At 54.4% G+C, this 17,409-nt stretch overlaps 1 protein-coding gene across 1 annotated transcript in view; it reads right to left on the minus strand.

Moving 5' to 3' along the window:
• Positions 1 to 17,409, minus strand: part of TNRC18 (trinucleotide repeat containing 18) — a 56,955-nt gene that overhangs the window by 23,967 nt on the left and 15,579 nt on the right. Inside the window, exons 2-13 of the mRNA XM_054390810.1 lie at positions 14,874 to 14,999; positions 12,653 to 14,446; positions 9,362 to 9,464; positions 8,607 to 8,812; positions 8,261 to 8,407; positions 7,573 to 7,757; positions 6,400 to 6,823; positions 4,951 to 5,898; positions 4,133 to 4,308; positions 3,188 to 3,324; positions 2,569 to 2,697; positions 526 to 706 (exon numbers count right to left, since the gene is read on the minus strand). Coding sequence (XP_054246785.1) covers positions 526 to 706; positions 2,569 to 2,697; positions 3,188 to 3,324; positions 4,133 to 4,308; positions 4,951 to 5,898; positions 6,400 to 6,823; positions 7,573 to 7,757; positions 8,261 to 8,407; positions 8,607 to 8,812; positions 9,362 to 9,464; positions 12,653 to 14,446; positions 14,874 to 14,999 — 4,556 coding nt within the window. The remainder of the gene's footprint in view (positions 1 to 525; positions 707 to 2,568; positions 2,698 to 3,187; positions 3,325 to 4,132; positions 4,309 to 4,950; positions 5,899 to 6,399; positions 6,824 to 7,572; positions 7,758 to 8,260; positions 8,408 to 8,606; positions 8,813 to 9,361; positions 9,465 to 12,652; positions 14,447 to 14,873; positions 15,000 to 17,409) is intronic.

The following is a 17,409-nucleotide window of genomic DNA, read 5'->3' on the forward strand; positions in this document are numbered from 1 at the left end:
TCTTGAAAAAGAGCAAATATACTTTACATGTGCTACAGCCAGATAACAGCAGCTGTAACTCAGGACTCTGCCTGCATGCATTTTGGATTTCATCAGCAGCTTAAAGCTCCAGTAAATATCTCATTGCCTCAACAGGAGCAGAAGAAAACCCTGCATTTAAAATAGCAAGGTTGTGCTCCCTTTCCTCCCTTGCTTCAGGAAATCCATTCCCCTCCACTATCTCATCAGGCAAAGGGGTAAGGCAAGCATTACTCTGGATACAGAGCTAGTGCAACACTGCAATGCTCTGGTTGGCTTGGAGGCTCTCCACTGCCTACCAAAGAGGTTCAACCTCCATAAGCCAGCGTTAGCCTTTGCAAACACTCCCCTGCTGCACAGACAGTCCTCTCATGAGGAGCTTCCAAACCCACATGAACTGAAAGCAGATGCTCTAAAATCAGCAGTAGTTATCCAGTGCAAGTCAACACTATCAAAGCAGGAAAGAGATGTGCATCTGGCCCATGGCTCCATGTTCCCCACAAGGACACTGACCTCGTTTGAGAAGCTGGGAGCCGCATCATGCTCTTCCCAGCTCTGGTTCCTCCCTTTCATCTTGCCACTGCTGCTCTCCAGATCCTCCTCCTCTTCCGGGAGAGCCCCTTTGTGCCTCTTCTTCATGCCCTCACCAGTCTCAGAGTCTTCAGAGAGCAACAAGGACTTGCTCAGTCTGCAAGCCAAGGACAGGATGGGTCAAGGTGGGGGGGCTTTCCTCCTTGTGATCCCCATCAAGCTCAAAAGTGAGGTTAAATGCTTCCTAGGACAGTGCGGATCCTCAGTGGGAGCCAAGGCCACTGCGAAGTGACAGCACTGTGGACAAGGTTTTCCACCAAACAGGAGAGCCAAGGATTCCATCTTGCACACTCTTGGCCACCAGCACAGACGAGGGTGCCTGAAGTCAGACACCTTGCAAGGTGGTCTCTGAAAGGAAGTTTATTTGGTGCCACCCAAAAGTGCCTGATTTGACACAGAGCAGCAGAGGGAAGCACAGACAGCTGAGCTGGCACCGTAGGTCTTTCCCCACCTCTACTTTCATGGACTCTGTAGGTGCAGAGAGATTCCTGGGGCCCAGGGAGGTGTTTCACTGCCCAGACACTTGCTCTGGTTGCTTAGAGCAAGGAGATGGTAATAAACTGCCACACAAGGTGACATGGAGGGACAAGGGCAGTGTAGGAACTGGCTTGCTCGAAGCGGGCAATGTGCTTTACAAGCCTGGCCCTTATGTGAGAGGCATTTGTGACCTACATCTTCAGTCCTGCTTTGGGATTTGGGGGAAAGGGAGAGAGTGAATAAGTAACTTATTAAAAAAATCAAAAAAATGAAATAGGTGAGACTAAAGCACATCTTTCATTGCTCTCCAGCTGCCTCCAGTAACTACCCAACGGATGGTCAGTAAACACCTCAAGACCTCTACCAAGCCTCCACCAAAAGCTCTCATAAGCCATCTCCTTCACACTAAAACCTGCTGGCCCAGGTCATATCACCACCACAAAGCCACTGACACCTGAGCAGCCTCCTCATCTTCCAGGCACTTCTCCTCCCTTCCATCCTCTCCGCTGACCTCCGCAGACAGCTAAACCAACACCTCAAGTCCTGGATGTTGGCTGAGGTTGTATCTCCACATCCTACACGAGGCTGCCCAAGCATTCCTGTGAAGCAGGGACATGCACACGCACCACGAGCATGCACACACCCATGCACAACTCCAGCCACCTCTAGATTCCTCCAGCCTTGTCCAGCCATCCAAACACAAAGAGCAAAACACAGAGCCACCAAGAGGACAGAGTTTCAGAAGCGCATGGTCAGTGGGAGCTGGACACCTGACTCTGATTTGTTCTCTTGAAAGGGCATTTGCAAAAATATGCAGCACATGGAGAAGTCAGCTTGGAGGTGCCTTCCCATTGGAGAGATTTAACCATCTAAAGATGGTTAGATGACAAATGATGGTGGGATCCAGGCATCCAAACAAGAGCAGCTAGCTGAACTCGCAAAAGAAAAAAGCAGAAGACAGAAAGACCCACATACCTGAAAGAGACAAGTCAGGTGAAACCAGCTCCCACTGATTAAGGGAACAGAGACAAAGAGCAGAAACACAGGAGGAAGTCCTACAAAGTAGATAACCTGGCACAGCAGTGTCCTTCCAGGTTCTGACACCAACATCCCTGCAACCAGCTCTGCAACATCCGCTTGCACGGTCCGCTCTCCCGCAGACACACTCCCCGGCACCAAGAGCTCACCTCCAGGTCCCTGCCCAGCCAGCTGCTTCCTATCACCTCACTGCTGCTCAACTCAGCCTGTCCTACTCGCACCCAGCACCACAGACACATGCTCTACCAGCAGGGAGGGAGGAGGCTGGCACCGCATTCCCACTGGCAGGACACACTCTCGGTAAGCTCACAGGCTGCCAGAGCCTGGCCTGCCAATGCAACACCACGGTGAGCCCCCACTGCATCCGAGATGCTCTCCCCAAGTGAGACCCTGGTGCAGCGACCCTGCCATTGTTTGCCCGTCTTCCCCAAATTCCAGCCTTACTTTCCACTCTTGCTGTCACTCTTCCCTCTCTCCTTAATGGGTGACAGAGCGCTTGATCCAAGTTTCCTCTTCCTGGGCCTTCCAGGGCCTCTTCTCGCCAAGCTTCTACTTTTCTCGTCATGCTTTTCCCTTTAAAAAAACCACACGCTTCACTGTTAACCAAGGCAACAAAAAGAAATCAAAAAGCAAAGCAAGGAAAAAGGAAAAAAAAAAGATCTTGCAACCAAAAAAGCAAAACAAACAGAGAAAAATTAAAATAAAATTAAAAAAATAAAAGGCAAATAAATACAAAAAGTAGAAAAAGGAAAAAAAAATAAAAGAAAGCAAGCAAGAACGGGAGGCAACCCAGAACCTTCGCCTGCCACCAAACTGCTAAACTGAGCTGCTGAAGCCAAGGTTGACTCTACCACGGCCTCCCAGCCGCATTCACCAGTGACCAGGTTGTCTCGTCACACAGCCTAGGAGTGTGTTGTGCAAAGCTCTGGCGGGATGTACCAGAAGAAGAGGAGAGGAGACAGGGAGAGATGGAGGGCTGCTGTCTCTCCTGGACTGAGAAGCAGTGAAAGTACCCAGCTGAAGGAAAAAAAACCACAGACCAAGTGAGCAGCCAGTGACTTACTCGGAGTCCCTGCGGCGCTGCAGCTTCACCAGCTCCCGCTGCTTCTCCTTGTAGCGCCGCTGCAGCTCCGCCAGCCTCATCCTGTAGTCCAGCTCCATCGCATCCATGTTCTCGATGGCCGACTTGATGGAGTACATCTAGGGTGGGGAGGCAAGAGGGGGTGAGAAGGTCAGGATGTGTCCAGACCCTCATCTAGACTAGTGTGGTGCGCACCTGGGATGACCTGTGATGGGCCAAGATCTGCAGCCCAGCAGAGACACCCTCCATGCTTACAGTGGAGCAGAGCACCCTTGCCCACAATGAGCACTTGACCTAGTTGAAGATGTCCCTGCTCACTGCAGGGGCTGTGAACTAGACGATCTTTAAAGGTCCCTTTCAACCCAAATCATTCTAGGAAGCACAGCAGTACCCAAGCAAAACCAGCTGAGTGAAGATGTTCTGTGGCTTATGCATGGGATGGTATCAGCTTTGAGGTAGAGCAACCCTGGGAAAGAACCTGAAGAATAAAGTATACCCATGGAGTCTCTTGCCCCTTATTTAAAAAGACACGTCAAAATATTCCTTGACTTGGAACACTTAGTTGCTGGGTACAAAATAATTTGTCAGTCTCTCCCATGGGGAAGAGTCAGCAAAGCTAAAAACAAGGAAGAACCCTCCTGCCACTATCTTTTTTTATCCCTCCCTGTGAAAGCACTAAGGCAGGAGTTCTTGCTGGCTTTGTATTACCAACATCACTTCTAGGGCTGGCAAGGGTCCTGCTGAACTCAACAGTGTTGATTCCCAAAGCAAGGGAGGAAGCTAAATCGCCCCACACGGCCTCCTGCCCAGCTACAAACATGAGCAGAAGGGCAGCAGGGGCCCATGGCAACCTGGGGCTGAAGAGCAGGCGGTGGGGAGGGCATGTGCTGCGGCTTCGCAGGCTCCACCACACTAAGAGCTACTTACAGGTTCATCTTTCTTCTGCATCCAGCTGTACTTTTTGTTGGGATTCAGCTCTCGAGGCAGCCGGATGGTTTTCAGACTTTCCATGAAGGGAGTGGAAAGTACTTCCATGAGCATGTGGGTGCTGGCAGCCAGCAAACTCTCCAGTGTTGGCCGGACAGGGAAACTCTCTGGACCTGCTGTGAAGGACAGAAAAAAAAATAAAGTCTATAGGGGTTCACCTTCCAAGCTTGCTCTTCCAGCAGGCACAAGGAGACACTGATGTCCCTTTCTGGACCATGGCAGCTCAAGGAGCGTCCCAGCCACCCTTGGCCTTGACTTGAGCTCTCATGTTGTACCCAGCCATGGTGCAACTGGCAGTTCCCATCACGTCTCGCCTCAGGAAGTTACTGGAAGGTGAGATCTTTTCAGGACCTGCCAAGCTCTTGGAAAGCATCATCTGGAGCTACTGGGGCCCCTTGTGCCAAACCCCGACAGACTGTAGACTCAGTGCCTGCCAGAGGGTGTTACCCTGGCAGCTCTCGGCAAGTGGGGCTCCGTTTCCGCTACGCATACCACAAACTGTCTAGACATGGTGAGGGCCTTGGGAAGGGGAGAGCAGTACAAAAGCCACACGTACCTCAGCCTACTGCAACAAAAACCCTGCCCCAGCCCCATCCAAAGTACCAGCCACTCCTGCAAGTCATGGCAGTGCTCTCCTCACTGCCTGAGGTTGCAAGAGATCCCACCCTGTGCCTCTGCTCCTCTGCCCACACAAGAGACCATATGCAGGGAGACCCAACCTGCCCAAAGCTGGCCAGACTCTGCACCCAACAACCTACTTTGCATTTCTTGCTTCCGTTTCTCCAGCTCCATTTCTGCAATTTCACTCAACAAAGTGATCCCTTGCAGGAAGGAGTGCTCCAAAGCCTGGTCAGGTAACACCTCCACCTTCATCTGGGAAGGAGTGATACTGGTGGTAGTCAACAAGGAACAAGCTTGAGGCATTTCTGTGGCAGCCACCAAAGCATTCATCCCAGCAAGCGGGTCACCCGGTTTGATGTCCAGAGCTGGGATTTGGCAAGAAATTGCCTCTTCTGTGTAAGAAGGGATCTCTGGCTCCTGCTCCCCTTCCTCAGTGGGCAGGTTGGGAAAATCCCCTCCCCGGGGCACATCAGCACTCTGCAGATCCATGGCTACAGAGGCCTCCTCCCGCTGGGGTGTCAGGTCCATCTCAGGTGGCTCATTCTCTGCATGCACAAGTGAACCCTCGTAGTCCATATGCATGGAGCAGGCTTCTGCTCCACTCCTTGTCTCTGCCTGAGGCTCTGCTTCTGCAGGGCAGGGCACAACCTGGTAAGGAGGCGGGCAGCTCTGGAGGTCTTCCTGGTCCTGCTCCATAGCACCCAGGGTTTCACCTTGATGCAACAGGAGATTGCAGTTGTCCACATTCTGCACTGGGACAGCTGCAGAGGCCGTGATGTTCAGAGTCCCCATGTCCTGCTCACAGATGCCTTCTGGGCTTTCCTCCATTTGCACCTCTGCTTTCACCCTCTCTTCCAAAGACTCCTCTTCTGCTGTTGATTGGATGGGTTCCAGCATTTTGGATGGAGACAGGTGGATGGGCTTGACCTCTGGGGAAAGCTCCATGTGCTCAGAGCCTTCAGCAGGCAGGGGGACGTCAGGAGCCAGGCCATCCGCATCAGATGCTGCAGTGGGCTGGAGGAGGTAGGGATAATGTCTTCCAAAGGAGGGAGGCAGGGACTGGAATGGATATCCTGGGGGGATCTCTGCAAAATATCAGAAGGGACAAGCTGTGTAATGGCTGGGCCTCCAAAGCTCCTTCTCTCTCACTAAGGCACAGAGATGGATTCCCTTTTCTTCCACCATCTCTCTTATCTTCCCATTCTCAAGCAGTAGCTTCTTTTGGGCACCTCTCTCCCGGCCAAGCTGCCACTGGCAGCAGTACCCTAGAGATGCCTTCTGCACTTTTCCAGCAACTGGAGAGAGATGTGCTTCTTGCATCTTCCTCCCACTGAGACTTCAGCCCTGAAGGAACCAACCCAGGCTCAACCCAAGGGAAGAAGACAGCCTGCAGCCCCAGGTGCCCCTATGACCCAGGCACTGATGTCAGTCCGTCACACCACTCCTGCTCTTTGCCTCTACCCTGCCTTTCAGAGGAGCTACATGGTTTTCTCTAAGGGAAAGGGATGGAAGCAGGAAAGAGACGAGGAGAAAAAGGGAGGCAGGCACAAACACAACAGGACTCTGTCAAAGCAGGGCTCTCTTACCTGGGAATAAGGCCTGATACGGACCAGCAGCTTCTTTTTCCAGCTCCAGGTCTTTCTTCTCCACGGTCTCGGGTGCCTCTTCCTTTGGAGGGATGGCAGGGGCAGGGGGTGGAGAGGCAGGGGGTGGGCTGGAAGGATGGGAGCTGGGGGTGGCAGGGTAGGAGTAGGCTGGCTGCGAAGGTGGCTCCTCCATCTTTTGGATCACCTCAGCTTTGAGCACAGACACGGGTGAAGCCCTGGGAGAGAGGGGAGGTGGACTCACAGACTTGCTGTAGGACGTGGAGGCGCTGGGAGACAGCACAGGTGGTTTTCGGTGCACCAGTCCCGGGGCAGAGGAGGAAAGGCCTGATTTGGCACTGTCCAGGCTCCTTTTTGTCACCTTCTCTTCCATATCCACACGCTGCTCACTTGCCTTCAATCTCTCCTACAACAAGGACAGAGCAAAACTCAGCATGGCATCTCTGCTTCTCCTGGAAAAAAAGGCACAGACCTACCAGCAAGCAAGACCAAGACATGGTCTTAGCAAATGTGCACTGCAGTAAGGTGGACATTCCCCAGTGCAACACCATTTTAAGACCAAGCTCATGGAGGGAGGCACTCATCTGTGATTAGCCTTCTTTACCAGTTCCCAGCTCCAGGAGACGTATGAGGGGTGATTAAGCTTTCACTTGCAACCAGAACAAACCATTTCTATTTCTAAGCCTCCAGCCCAGCAAGCACCAATGTAAAATGAAGGCTGAAAACCAGATGACCACTATAAAAATTAAAGGGGTGTAAAAACACCCAAATGAAAGCTCACGACTTCCAAGATGGTTTGATGAGTGGGAGCTGGCTCCAGGATGCAGTGTGATTGCCTCCAGCACTGCAGCTGCTTCACTGAGCCACTCAGGAGGTGACCAGGGATGACCCCATTCAACTACACTGAGACATCCCTAAGGAAGGAACCAAACTGCTGCTGGGCAGATCCCCTGCACACTGCTCAATGGCTTTACACCAAAACCCACCCTATCTGTGCAGGATTCACCAAATGCCTCCTATCCCAGAGACCAGGGTAGGATCACTCAATGTATCCATACCCTTTAGACACACTTGCCACACTGGCACAGCTGCTTTTCCCCACACCCCAACTTCAGACTTGTTTCACATCCAAACAAGAAGCTTCTGAACACCTACCACAAGCTGGGCACTCCTCTGAAGCTCCATGGCATGGGCTGCTTGCTGCTGCAGGATGTACAGCTCATGCTGCCGCAGCAGCTGCTGATGAGAGAGGAGCTGGAGCTGGTGAGCATGCTGGAGGGAGCTCCTGGTCGGGGGGTACATGGCAGGCCACAGTGGGGGTGCCCTGTCCATCAGCTCCGCTAGGGAATGAGCAGAGATGCAGTCAGCAGGATGGGAATGGCTCAAGCATTCAGAATCATTCAAGTGTCTCTACCTCATTCCCAGAGTGGGGGATGCCAAACACTGGGCTGGGCAGAAATGCAACCAGAAATGCAGAGGGGAAACATGCTGGCTTCCCTTTAGCGGTACCACTCCCACCACCCCGTGGGTCCTGGGGCTGTCTGACTCACTTTGCTCTCTTGGCACCCTTGGTTTGACTGGCCCTGGCTGAGCCCATGAGTACATTCACCCAGCCAAGGACTCAAATTCTACAGGGCCATGCTGGGAATCAGGAGCCACTGCTGAAGATTAAACACTTCCTTCTCTGAAGCACACCTAAGGAGGTCAGCTCACATCTACACTAGAGCTGTGGCTGCTGGACCCCAGAGCTATGAACGCTGCTGTCTCTATCTAGTCCCCTTCAAAGCCTGTTTCATCCACAGCTGTCAAAGCACGGTCCTCAGGGATACACTCACATCCTTACCAAAGTGTGGCAAGTGCTCGCTGGGGATCACAACAAGCTGCCCTGACTGTGGGTCTCTGGCAAACTGGTAGGCAGAAGGGATTGCTCCCCCCATGGCAGGGGGGAAGCCTGGAGTCATGCCCTGGTGCAGGGAAGGGTGACCAAGTCCTGGAAGAAGAAAGACACAGTCACAACTCAAGGGATGCAGACAACACGTGCCCACATGAGAAGCTGTCTGCCACTGGATTGCTCCAAAGTACCTCCCTTCCACTGTGATCAGACAGGAGCCTCATTGGGCACTCAGCACCACCTCTCCCTGGACTGCATGGGTGCGGGCATGCCACGCACACACCGCTGGGGCACTCACCATAGGGATGGCTGGCCAGCCACATGGAGGGGCTCCCTGTCCTGGGGAGCCAGGGGTGGGCTGCCAGGTGTGAAGATGGGTCTGCAGACCAGCGCCCAGAGCCCGCCAGGCCTGGGCCTCCCGTCACCATCAGGTTGGAGTTCAAACCGTTCGTGGCGCAGCCAGAAGGGTGTATCCGGGCAAAATCCGCCAGCTCCTTGCTCTCTCTGGGGAGGGAGGAGGCAAGAGGGAGCGTGAGAGATGGTCCAAGTGCTGCAGGTCACCACATGGTTGGAGGAGCCTGGGGGTAGGGACCAGCCTGCAGAACAAGTGTGCTTGCAAACCAGGGTCAGATGCTCAAGCAGAGCCGTGAGGGAGGTGCTTAACAGCATGCCCACAACAAAACATCTCATTTCTCCAGCCCTTTGGAGCAGGTATGGATTTGCAGTAGTCAAACACAGTTGCTCTGCTGTGGATTCAGGATCTGCCTATAAGCCCTTGGTAGCCCACTCAGAATCAGAGAATGGTGGGGGCTGGAAGGGAGCTCTGGACATTACCATCAACCTGCTAACACAGGTTCACCCAGAGCAGGCTGCATGGGACTGCATCCTGGTGGCTTCTGTCTATTTCTATACAATCTTAATTCCTCTCCAGCAAGGCTGGTGCCAGCAGCTAGACTGGCATGGATGCAACCCTGTCCCTTTCTCCAAACAGGCTGTCCCTGAGCAGGACATGTGGCACTGTGGCAAGAGAGGTCATCTCCCTCCCATCCTCACCTGAGTAGTTTCTCCTGATCCCGCTCCAAGCGCCCTGCCAGGAGGTGGCTGTCCCGGTGGCGGCTCCTCTCATCCCCACAGTCATCTTCTGAGCGTCCATGCCCTACAAGACAACCCAGCACCATCACCAGACACAAGAAGCAGTCTGGGGAAAGCCTTCCCCTCTCCTCTGGGCATGGAGAGGCAGTACCCTGGGAGACAGCACACCCAAAGATGTTCCCAAGCCTGTATCAAGTTCAAGTCCTAAAGCAAGGCTGACCAAGGTACTCTCACTAAGGTAGCTTCTAGTAGCGCCCACGTGCAGGTGGTTTGAGGACTGTGTCTCCAAACCACCAAGGCACCCACTCTGCAGGCTAGGCCAGTCTCCCAGAACGGGACAACCATCAGCCTGGGAGCAACAGGACCAAAGGGACCATTTTTGCTGAAGGCCAGATCTCCCACCTCAGAAGGAGATGAAGTCCAGCTAAATCCCTGCATCACACCACACAGCCCTACTTAGTACATCTCACAGGGTGGGGATTTTATCTCTGCACCTTCTGCAGCACCTTCTGCTCTTGTAAGGCAGCCTGGGAGCCCTGGGTATGTCTGCAACAGGCAGAACTGGCACTGCAGACCCTCACAACCAGTGTGCTCTGCTCTGCAACCAAACTGTTAGAGGGAAATTGAATCCTCGCCCTGAGCCATGCAACAAGAAAGGGGCTGGTGAGGGAGGGACACATATGACAGATAAGGACAAGAGTCCAAAAACGGGGTCTGGATGTTTAGCTGGAGAAATGGCCTGTCCAGAGTCAGAACAGCTCGTGCAAATACAGCCTGGCACAGCAGGAACTGTGCCTGTGAGAGGTTAGGAAGCACCTTCACAGGAGTGAAGAGCAGCACCTTGCTCAGCACTGCCAGGACCAGGTACTGGAGCCACCCTCCTCTTACTTCATCCAAAGCCTCTCCCACAGCTGCCTGCCCTCAGGCTTGCTTTTCCCTACCTTCTTTCTTGCACGTGCATTTTTTCTACACCCCCCCACTGCCTCTCTCCATGTTGTGCTTTGGTGACAAGATCCAATCCTAAATCTCAGCCCTGCTGCTTGCAGTGACCAGCTGGCCAGCCTAAGGGGCCAGGAGGAAGGTGTTTGCTTTCCCTCTTTGCTTCCATGTCTGAGCAATGTTCTGCACCCTACAGGGCTCACCAGCATGGCACGGCTTTGCACGGCTGCACCCTGGCTTCCTGGGACAGCCCTTGCCAGGGTCCTCGCTCTCCTGTCTGGATAAGGTTTGGCACACAGGAAAGCATCTCAGAATATCAAGTCTACTCAGCTGACAGGAAGGTTTTTGAAGAAGGGCTCCACTGTGTATTGCCACAAACCTGGACAGCCCATGGGGTTTTTTTGCTGTCAAGTCTCCAATTCCCTCAGCTTTTACTGTCAGATGGAATCCAGGAACAAGACAACATCTCACCCAGCTCCTCTTCCCAAGGCTCCTTCCACAGGCTTCAGGCAAGAGAGCAGAGTTGCTTTAAAACCTGGCACAACACCTCTCCCTCCCAAAGGACTTTCCAGGGTCACTGCATTGCCCTTGCACCCTGCCAGGACATGGCATGCAGTGGCTGTCCCCAGCCAGTCCCTCCCTGACTCACAGCATGATGCCCCACACAGCTTTTGGGGCTCATTCAAGCTACACAGCCTCCATGGAACGATGCACAGGGGGTCAAAAATCCCTCTGGAGCCCCAATATCCCTCCCTGCCTCTCTGCCAGCATCCCCACTCACTGAAAAACTCCCTTCCACCCCCCAGCCTATGATTTCCCCCCTTGCAGCCTCTTTTCCTTATTTGATTTCCCCAAATGAAGCCCAACTGCCTCTTCAGGGGCAGCCACACGGAACAAGCCCTTGTGGAGCTCACAGCACCACCCCCCACCTCCTTCCTTGGCACAAGGTGAGCTGCCACCCTCCTCCAGCCTTTTCTTAGAAATACATTATTTTGTTATTTCACCTCCTTTCCTCCCTCTCCCATCCGCATTACTCTCACTCCGTTATTTATAGCCTGCTTTTATCATCATTTTCTCATCCCTCACCCAAACACACACACACACTTTTCTTACTCCTCTAATTCCTGCCTAGCCCCCACCCCACCGACTGGCCCAGTCCCTCTTCTGTACAGACTGATGATTGTCCGGACACTGAATGATCATTTTGTCTCTCTATATGAACATGACGCACGGCCCGCATAGAAAAATTCAATCAGTTATGCATGGAGGAAAGGCTTAGGGCTGTCTCCTTGACAACCAATGCCCAGCACTAAATACTTGCCTTTTACTTGCCAAATACTACAGATTAGCCAACTAAAGCCTGCTTTCTCCTTCTTAAAAGGTCTAAACATTCAAGCACCGTCCACTCAGCGCAAGCAAGCTAATGTTATTAGACGAATATCTCCTGGCACACAAAGTGGGGAGGGGAGGGAGGGGGGACAGCATTTGGGGGGCGAGAGGAGGAGAAAAGCAGTCTTGTTTTCTGTCTGAAAGCCAACTGCATCACCTAGCAACCAGCCTGCAGGCCTGCCAGAATTCAACCCTTGTTTGCAGCCTTTTAGTTCGGCTCAGTAAATTACATTTAATGCAAGCTGGGAGGGTCTGGGACGACTGAAGGGCTGAACAAACAGCTCCCTGTGCTGCCCATGAGGGTCCTCAGTCGGCTCCCTCCTGGCCATAGGGAGGGCGATGGGAACAGGGAGAGAGGAGCTGCCTGGCTGGGAGAAACTGCCTCTGGCTGCTGAGGTTTGGGAGTGGAGGGCAAAGGCAGAAAAATGGAAATGGTGAAGGCTAAAGATGCAAAGCCAAGCGTTGCTCACCAGGCACTTGCACTGGCATTGCTCCTTGGAACACCAGAGCTCAGCCCTCCCCAGGATGGGCAGTCCCCAGATGTCATCTTGCTACACAAGCCAAGGAGAGCACAAAAACGCTCACCAGAGCCATCCCCCTCCTGCCAGCACCAGGGCTTAAATCAATTCCCTGCAATTAAAAACACCATCAGAAAGGTGGATTCAGGGGTTCCTCTGTCACTCCCTTTGCTAACTGGGATCAAATACATGGAGAGGAGTTGTCCTCAGAGACGAAGATGGGAAAGGGGAACTCTCTTTGTGAAGTCTTGCACTTTACAACTTGCCCTTGGCTGGGAAGGAAGGGCAGGCAAAAGGAGCTGCGGATGTCAAATTCAGCTCATGCCACACAGCCTGCACTGAGTGGCTGCTCTCTCTAGGGCACAGATCCTGCAGAGACTTCCTGAGACAGTTCTGGGGAACCTACCTTTGATGCTGCTGAGAGACAGGGAGCGATCCCGGTCTGCCAGGCTGGCTCCCAGTTTGCTGCTGCTGCTGCTGTTGTCCTTCTGCCGGGCCACGGCCACAGCAATGCCAACAGGCAAGTGCCTCACCTCCACCTCGCCTTGGGAGCCAATGCTCTCACGGCCAAAGGATTTGGCACTCTCAGGTCTCTCAGGGTCCCTCTTCAGTTGCTTTGCTGGCTGCTGCAACAGCAGCTGCTGCACTTTGGAGGCACCAAGCTGCGATGAGTCCAACTTCACGTTGCCCAAGCCACCAAAAGGGCTCTTCTTGCCGCAGCTCTGCCGGGACGTGGTCTCCTTGGCAAAGCTGCCACTGTACTTGATGAGGCTCTGCATGGCTGAGCCTTCACCATGGGAAGCAGGGTGGAGGACGTCTGCAGCACCCCGCGAGCCCACCACCGAGGACCGTGGCAAGCCGCTGGGGTCAAGGTAGACCTTCTTGGCTTCCTCCTCCGCCCGGCTGACGTGGTTGTGCTGTGCGGCCAGCACCGCCATCTGCGTGGTGGCAAAGTTGCCCATATCAAAGGGCTTCCACTTCTGCTCGGGCGGCTTCAGCTGACCATGGTCCAGGTGCTGCCGGGAGGAGTCCAAAGTGCCATAGACCTTTGCTGCTTCTTTGGAGCTGGATCGCTGGAAGCGGTCCCGCTCGCAGGGGCGATGCTCTGCCTCTGGACTGGGTTTGAGCAAGTCCTTGGAGGCCAGGAACTCCCTGCTCTCCGGAGAGCCCAGCCCTGGCCGGTTGAGGAAGGGTTCCGAAGCGACCTGTCTCTTCAGTGCCATGGAGTTTGCCCTTATCACTGAGCCCTTCTCCCTCAGAGCCTCCATCCTTTTGGCATCACTGTGGCAAGAGAAGTCCTGGGACAAGAGCGTGCGGGAGGCATCTGCAATGCACCGTTCCGTGGGCGACTGCAGCACCCCCACCTTGCCAAGCTCCTTGTCCTTGGCCTTGTTGTCACGGGCCTGGGAGGCGATCTGGATGGGCCCGCTCCGCTCATCGTAGGCTTCCACCGAAGGCACAAAGGTGGGGGCGATGACTTTGTGCTCCCTCCCCAGCTCCTTGGCCGGCGGGAAGATGGTGTACATGCTGGAATGGACGGGCTGAGGAGGGAATGTCGTGGCCGGCGTCATCTTGCCTGGCTGCGAGGGGTGCGGGGACGGGCAGCTGCAGGAGACGTGCAAAGCGCCCATGGAGGGCAGGAGGGGCTCCCCCCGCTTCAGCCGCTCGGCGTGGGCATGTGCAGAAGGCCTCATGTTCTCATCGTGCCGCGCGGGGTCCTTGGCACAGCGGTCCTGCTCGGCACCCAGCACCTTCAGCATGGGGTCCCCACCGCCGTTGCAGTTACTAAGGGAAGAGCTCTGCAGCGGGTTCTTGGACTTGGGTTCTCCCACACCCCGGGTCGGGATGTGCTCGGCCAGGAAGGGCGAGAGGCGCTCGCCAACCTTCGCCGCCTTCTCCACCACGCTCACTTTCCGGTCGCTGTCAGGCTTGGTGTCCTGTGTGAGATCTACCACGCTGCGGGGCCGGGGCTCCTCCTTGGGCTTGCTCTCCTTCTTGGCAAAGGGCAGGGACAGGTCACTTCGGCATGCCCGCTCCTTCCCACCAGGGTCTTTCAGGCCTTCTTTTGAGCTCTTGTGCAGCTGCCCAAGGTCCTTCTCCCGGAGCAAAGTGCTCGACGTGTGGTTACCTGCAGTCCTTGAGAGGGGAGGTTGTGGGTGCAAAGCGGACTGGCCTGCATGGCTGGGCAGGTAGAACCCATCTGCAGAACAGAAGCAAACAAAATGACCATGGGCTTCCTACCCCTTCAGTCCTACACAGGCAGGTGAGAGGCGGCAAACTGGGACAGAATGGGTTTCAAAGGTTTCTTAGACATGGCCAGGAAGGACCAGGACAGAAGAGACTAGGTGGGATACAGGATAGCCCTGTCTCAGATGCATGCTGAGCCTTGTGATGTGGGGGCTTCAAGAAGGGACCAGTCTGGCTTCCCTTTAGCACCGCCACATCCAAGACCCTGGTGCTGCTAAAACCAGGAAACATCCCTGGATGATAACCCCAAGGGGCTCCTGCTCTTCAGGGGGGTTCCTCAACATCCCAGCATGCAGCAACTCCAGCAGACAAAGCGAGCCCAAAGAACAGGGCAAGCACCCAGGGGTGACAGAGGGGAAAGGCACACGAGCCAGACTCACCTTTCTGTGACTCAAAGAGGCTGTGCTGACCCAGCTGGGCCAGGAGAGGACTGCCGGCACTGGGGGGCTCCAGGTGGCTCAGGGGAATGTATGAGGGGTAGAGTCCATTGGGCAGATGGGAAAAGCCTGCAGAAAATGGGAAGAGAAGAGGGAAATACGTTTCAGCCCGAGCAGCCCGCTGCCTTGGAACAAGCCCCGCAGGAGCACAGACTGTTGTGGCTGTCAGTCCCTCACGCACCAAGCACGACGCCTGCAAGGACGCAAGCAGCGACACACACCATGAGCAGCCCAGGGTGGGGGAACACTTCCTGGGGACCCCCTTTCAGGTACAGATCCCCCATTGCAGCTCCCCCAGCTTGGCCTTGCATCTCTGCAGGGCTCTTGCTTTGAAGCGGGTGGATCTGGACACGCTGGGACGTGCCCAGAGAAGGGCCACAAGGATGGGCAGAGGGCTGGAGCTGCTCTGCTATGGAAACAGACTGAGAGAGTTGGGGCTGTTCAGTCTGGAGAAGAGAAGGCTCCAAGGAGACCTTATTGTGGCCTTCCAGTATCTTAAGAGGGCCTACAAGGAAGCTGGGGAGGGAGTTTTTAGGGTGTCAGGTAGTGATAGAACTGGGAGGAATGGAACAAAAATTGAAATGGGTAGATTCAGACTGGATGTTAGGAAGAAATTCTTCCCCATGAGGGTGGAGAGACACTGGAACAGGTTGCCCAGGGACGTGTTGGAAGCCTCATCCCTGGAGGTTTTTAAGGCCAGGCTGGATGTGGCTCTGAGCAAGCAAATCTAGTATGAGGTGTCCCTGCCCATGTCAGAGGGGTTGGAACCAGATGATCCTTGAGATTCCTTCCAACCCTAACAGTTCTATGATTCTATGACTGCACAGGGTGTGTGCTGCTTTCTGAGCAGAGCCTTAAATCTGCGCCTGAACGACCGACCCGTCTGGCTGATAAGCTGTTTTATCACAAGTACAGCGACCTGTGGGCAAGGGCCCTCCCTTGCCCCCTCCCCAGCACACTTCCCCAGCAGCAATAAGATCCTCCTGCCAGCATGGCTTTGCCAACATAGCCCAGCCCCGCTGCAGCTGCCCAGCTCCGGCTGCAGGCTTTGGGAAAACACAAGAGCATAAAATCATAGAATCATTTGGGTTGGAAGGGACTTTTAAAGGTAAGAGTCCAACCCCCCCCTGCAGAAGCAGGGGCATCTTCTACTAGAGAGGGCTGCTCAGGACCCCACCCAACCTGACCCTGAATGTTTCCAGGGATGAGGCTTCTACCAGCTCTCTGGGCATCCTGTTAAGCGTCTTCCCGAGCAGCTCACACAAAACATAGTTTTGCATATCCAAACCCAGCATTTTATCCTAGAGGAAAGCAAAACACAGCAGAAAATCTGCCACTCATCCACAAGCTGAAACGAAAGCAGCACATCCCTAAGGCCCTGCTGCCAGTGGTCTGGATTATGTCCTGCACACTGGGGGCCTCCTCCAAGAATGAAGCCCCCAGCAACGCAAACAATCATCAGCAGCATTTCATCAGCGGACGCAAATCACCACAGCAGCGCCAACACCACAAGCTCCTGGCTGCAGGCAGCGACTCCTCTGCAACAGTGCCACCTAACGGCTCCTACGCAGCACTGCAAACGGCAACGCTCCGCCAGAACCAGCATCCATCCCAGTTGGTGCCGTCATTTACAAAACGAATAAAAGTCATCAGCAGAGTCTGAAGCAGCCAGTCAAGCCCTCTGCAACCTTCCTTCCTTCCCCTCAGACCCCCATTAGCCATCAACTTCCCCAAAATTTCAACGGTCCCACCGAAAGCAACCGAGCAACAGGTTTGTCAAGAGTCCAGCATCCAAAACAACATCACACCCAAAATGCACGAGGGAACAAGAGAAGTTCAGTCCCCAAAGCTGCACGTGGAGCACCATCTGCGAGAGCTAGTCAATATTTCACATTATTTAGACAGCCAGGATCTCTTTCGCATACATGTTTGCATCCCGGCATATGTGCCTCACCGACACGGTGCTCCACACAGCTCCTGGCCAGGATCCATCACCCAACAGCTCCCACCACCCGCAGACACCACCCCTCCAGCAGCAAGACCAGGAAAACTGCTGTGCCCATGACATGCAAGGCAAAGCCCACTGCCAGCACGTAAAAACTTGCCATTTAATCTTGTGCAGGCTGCTGTAAATGCACGGAGTGTACACACACGTTCACACCTCTCCTTGGTAACCCCAAAACCTTCAGGTTGGAGCATTTCCAAGCAATTTTTCTTATTCCAGGGCTGCAGAGCGCTGAGTAGCACTCAGCAGCACCTACTCCACCTTAGCTGTGAGCAGCTCCACTCCCCAGCATGTTTGCCTCAGCTGTGCCACCTCCACTGCACCACTTCGGCACGGCTGGGCTGGCCAGGAGCCAGCGTCTGGAGCAGGAGCGACACATTTCCGAGGGAACACGAGTCCCATCTGGCAGAGCACATGGCTGCAGCATGGTAAAACCCCCTGCAGCACCCCAGGCCACACCAGCCTGGCAGTCCC

The sequence above is a fragment of the Indicator indicator genome, chromosome 22, assembly GCF_027791375.1.
Source record: "Indicator indicator isolate 239-I01 chromosome 22, UM_Iind_1.1, whole genome shotgun sequence".
NCBI classification, from domain to species: Eukaryota; Metazoa; Chordata; class Aves; order Piciformes; family Indicatoridae; genus Indicator; species Indicator indicator.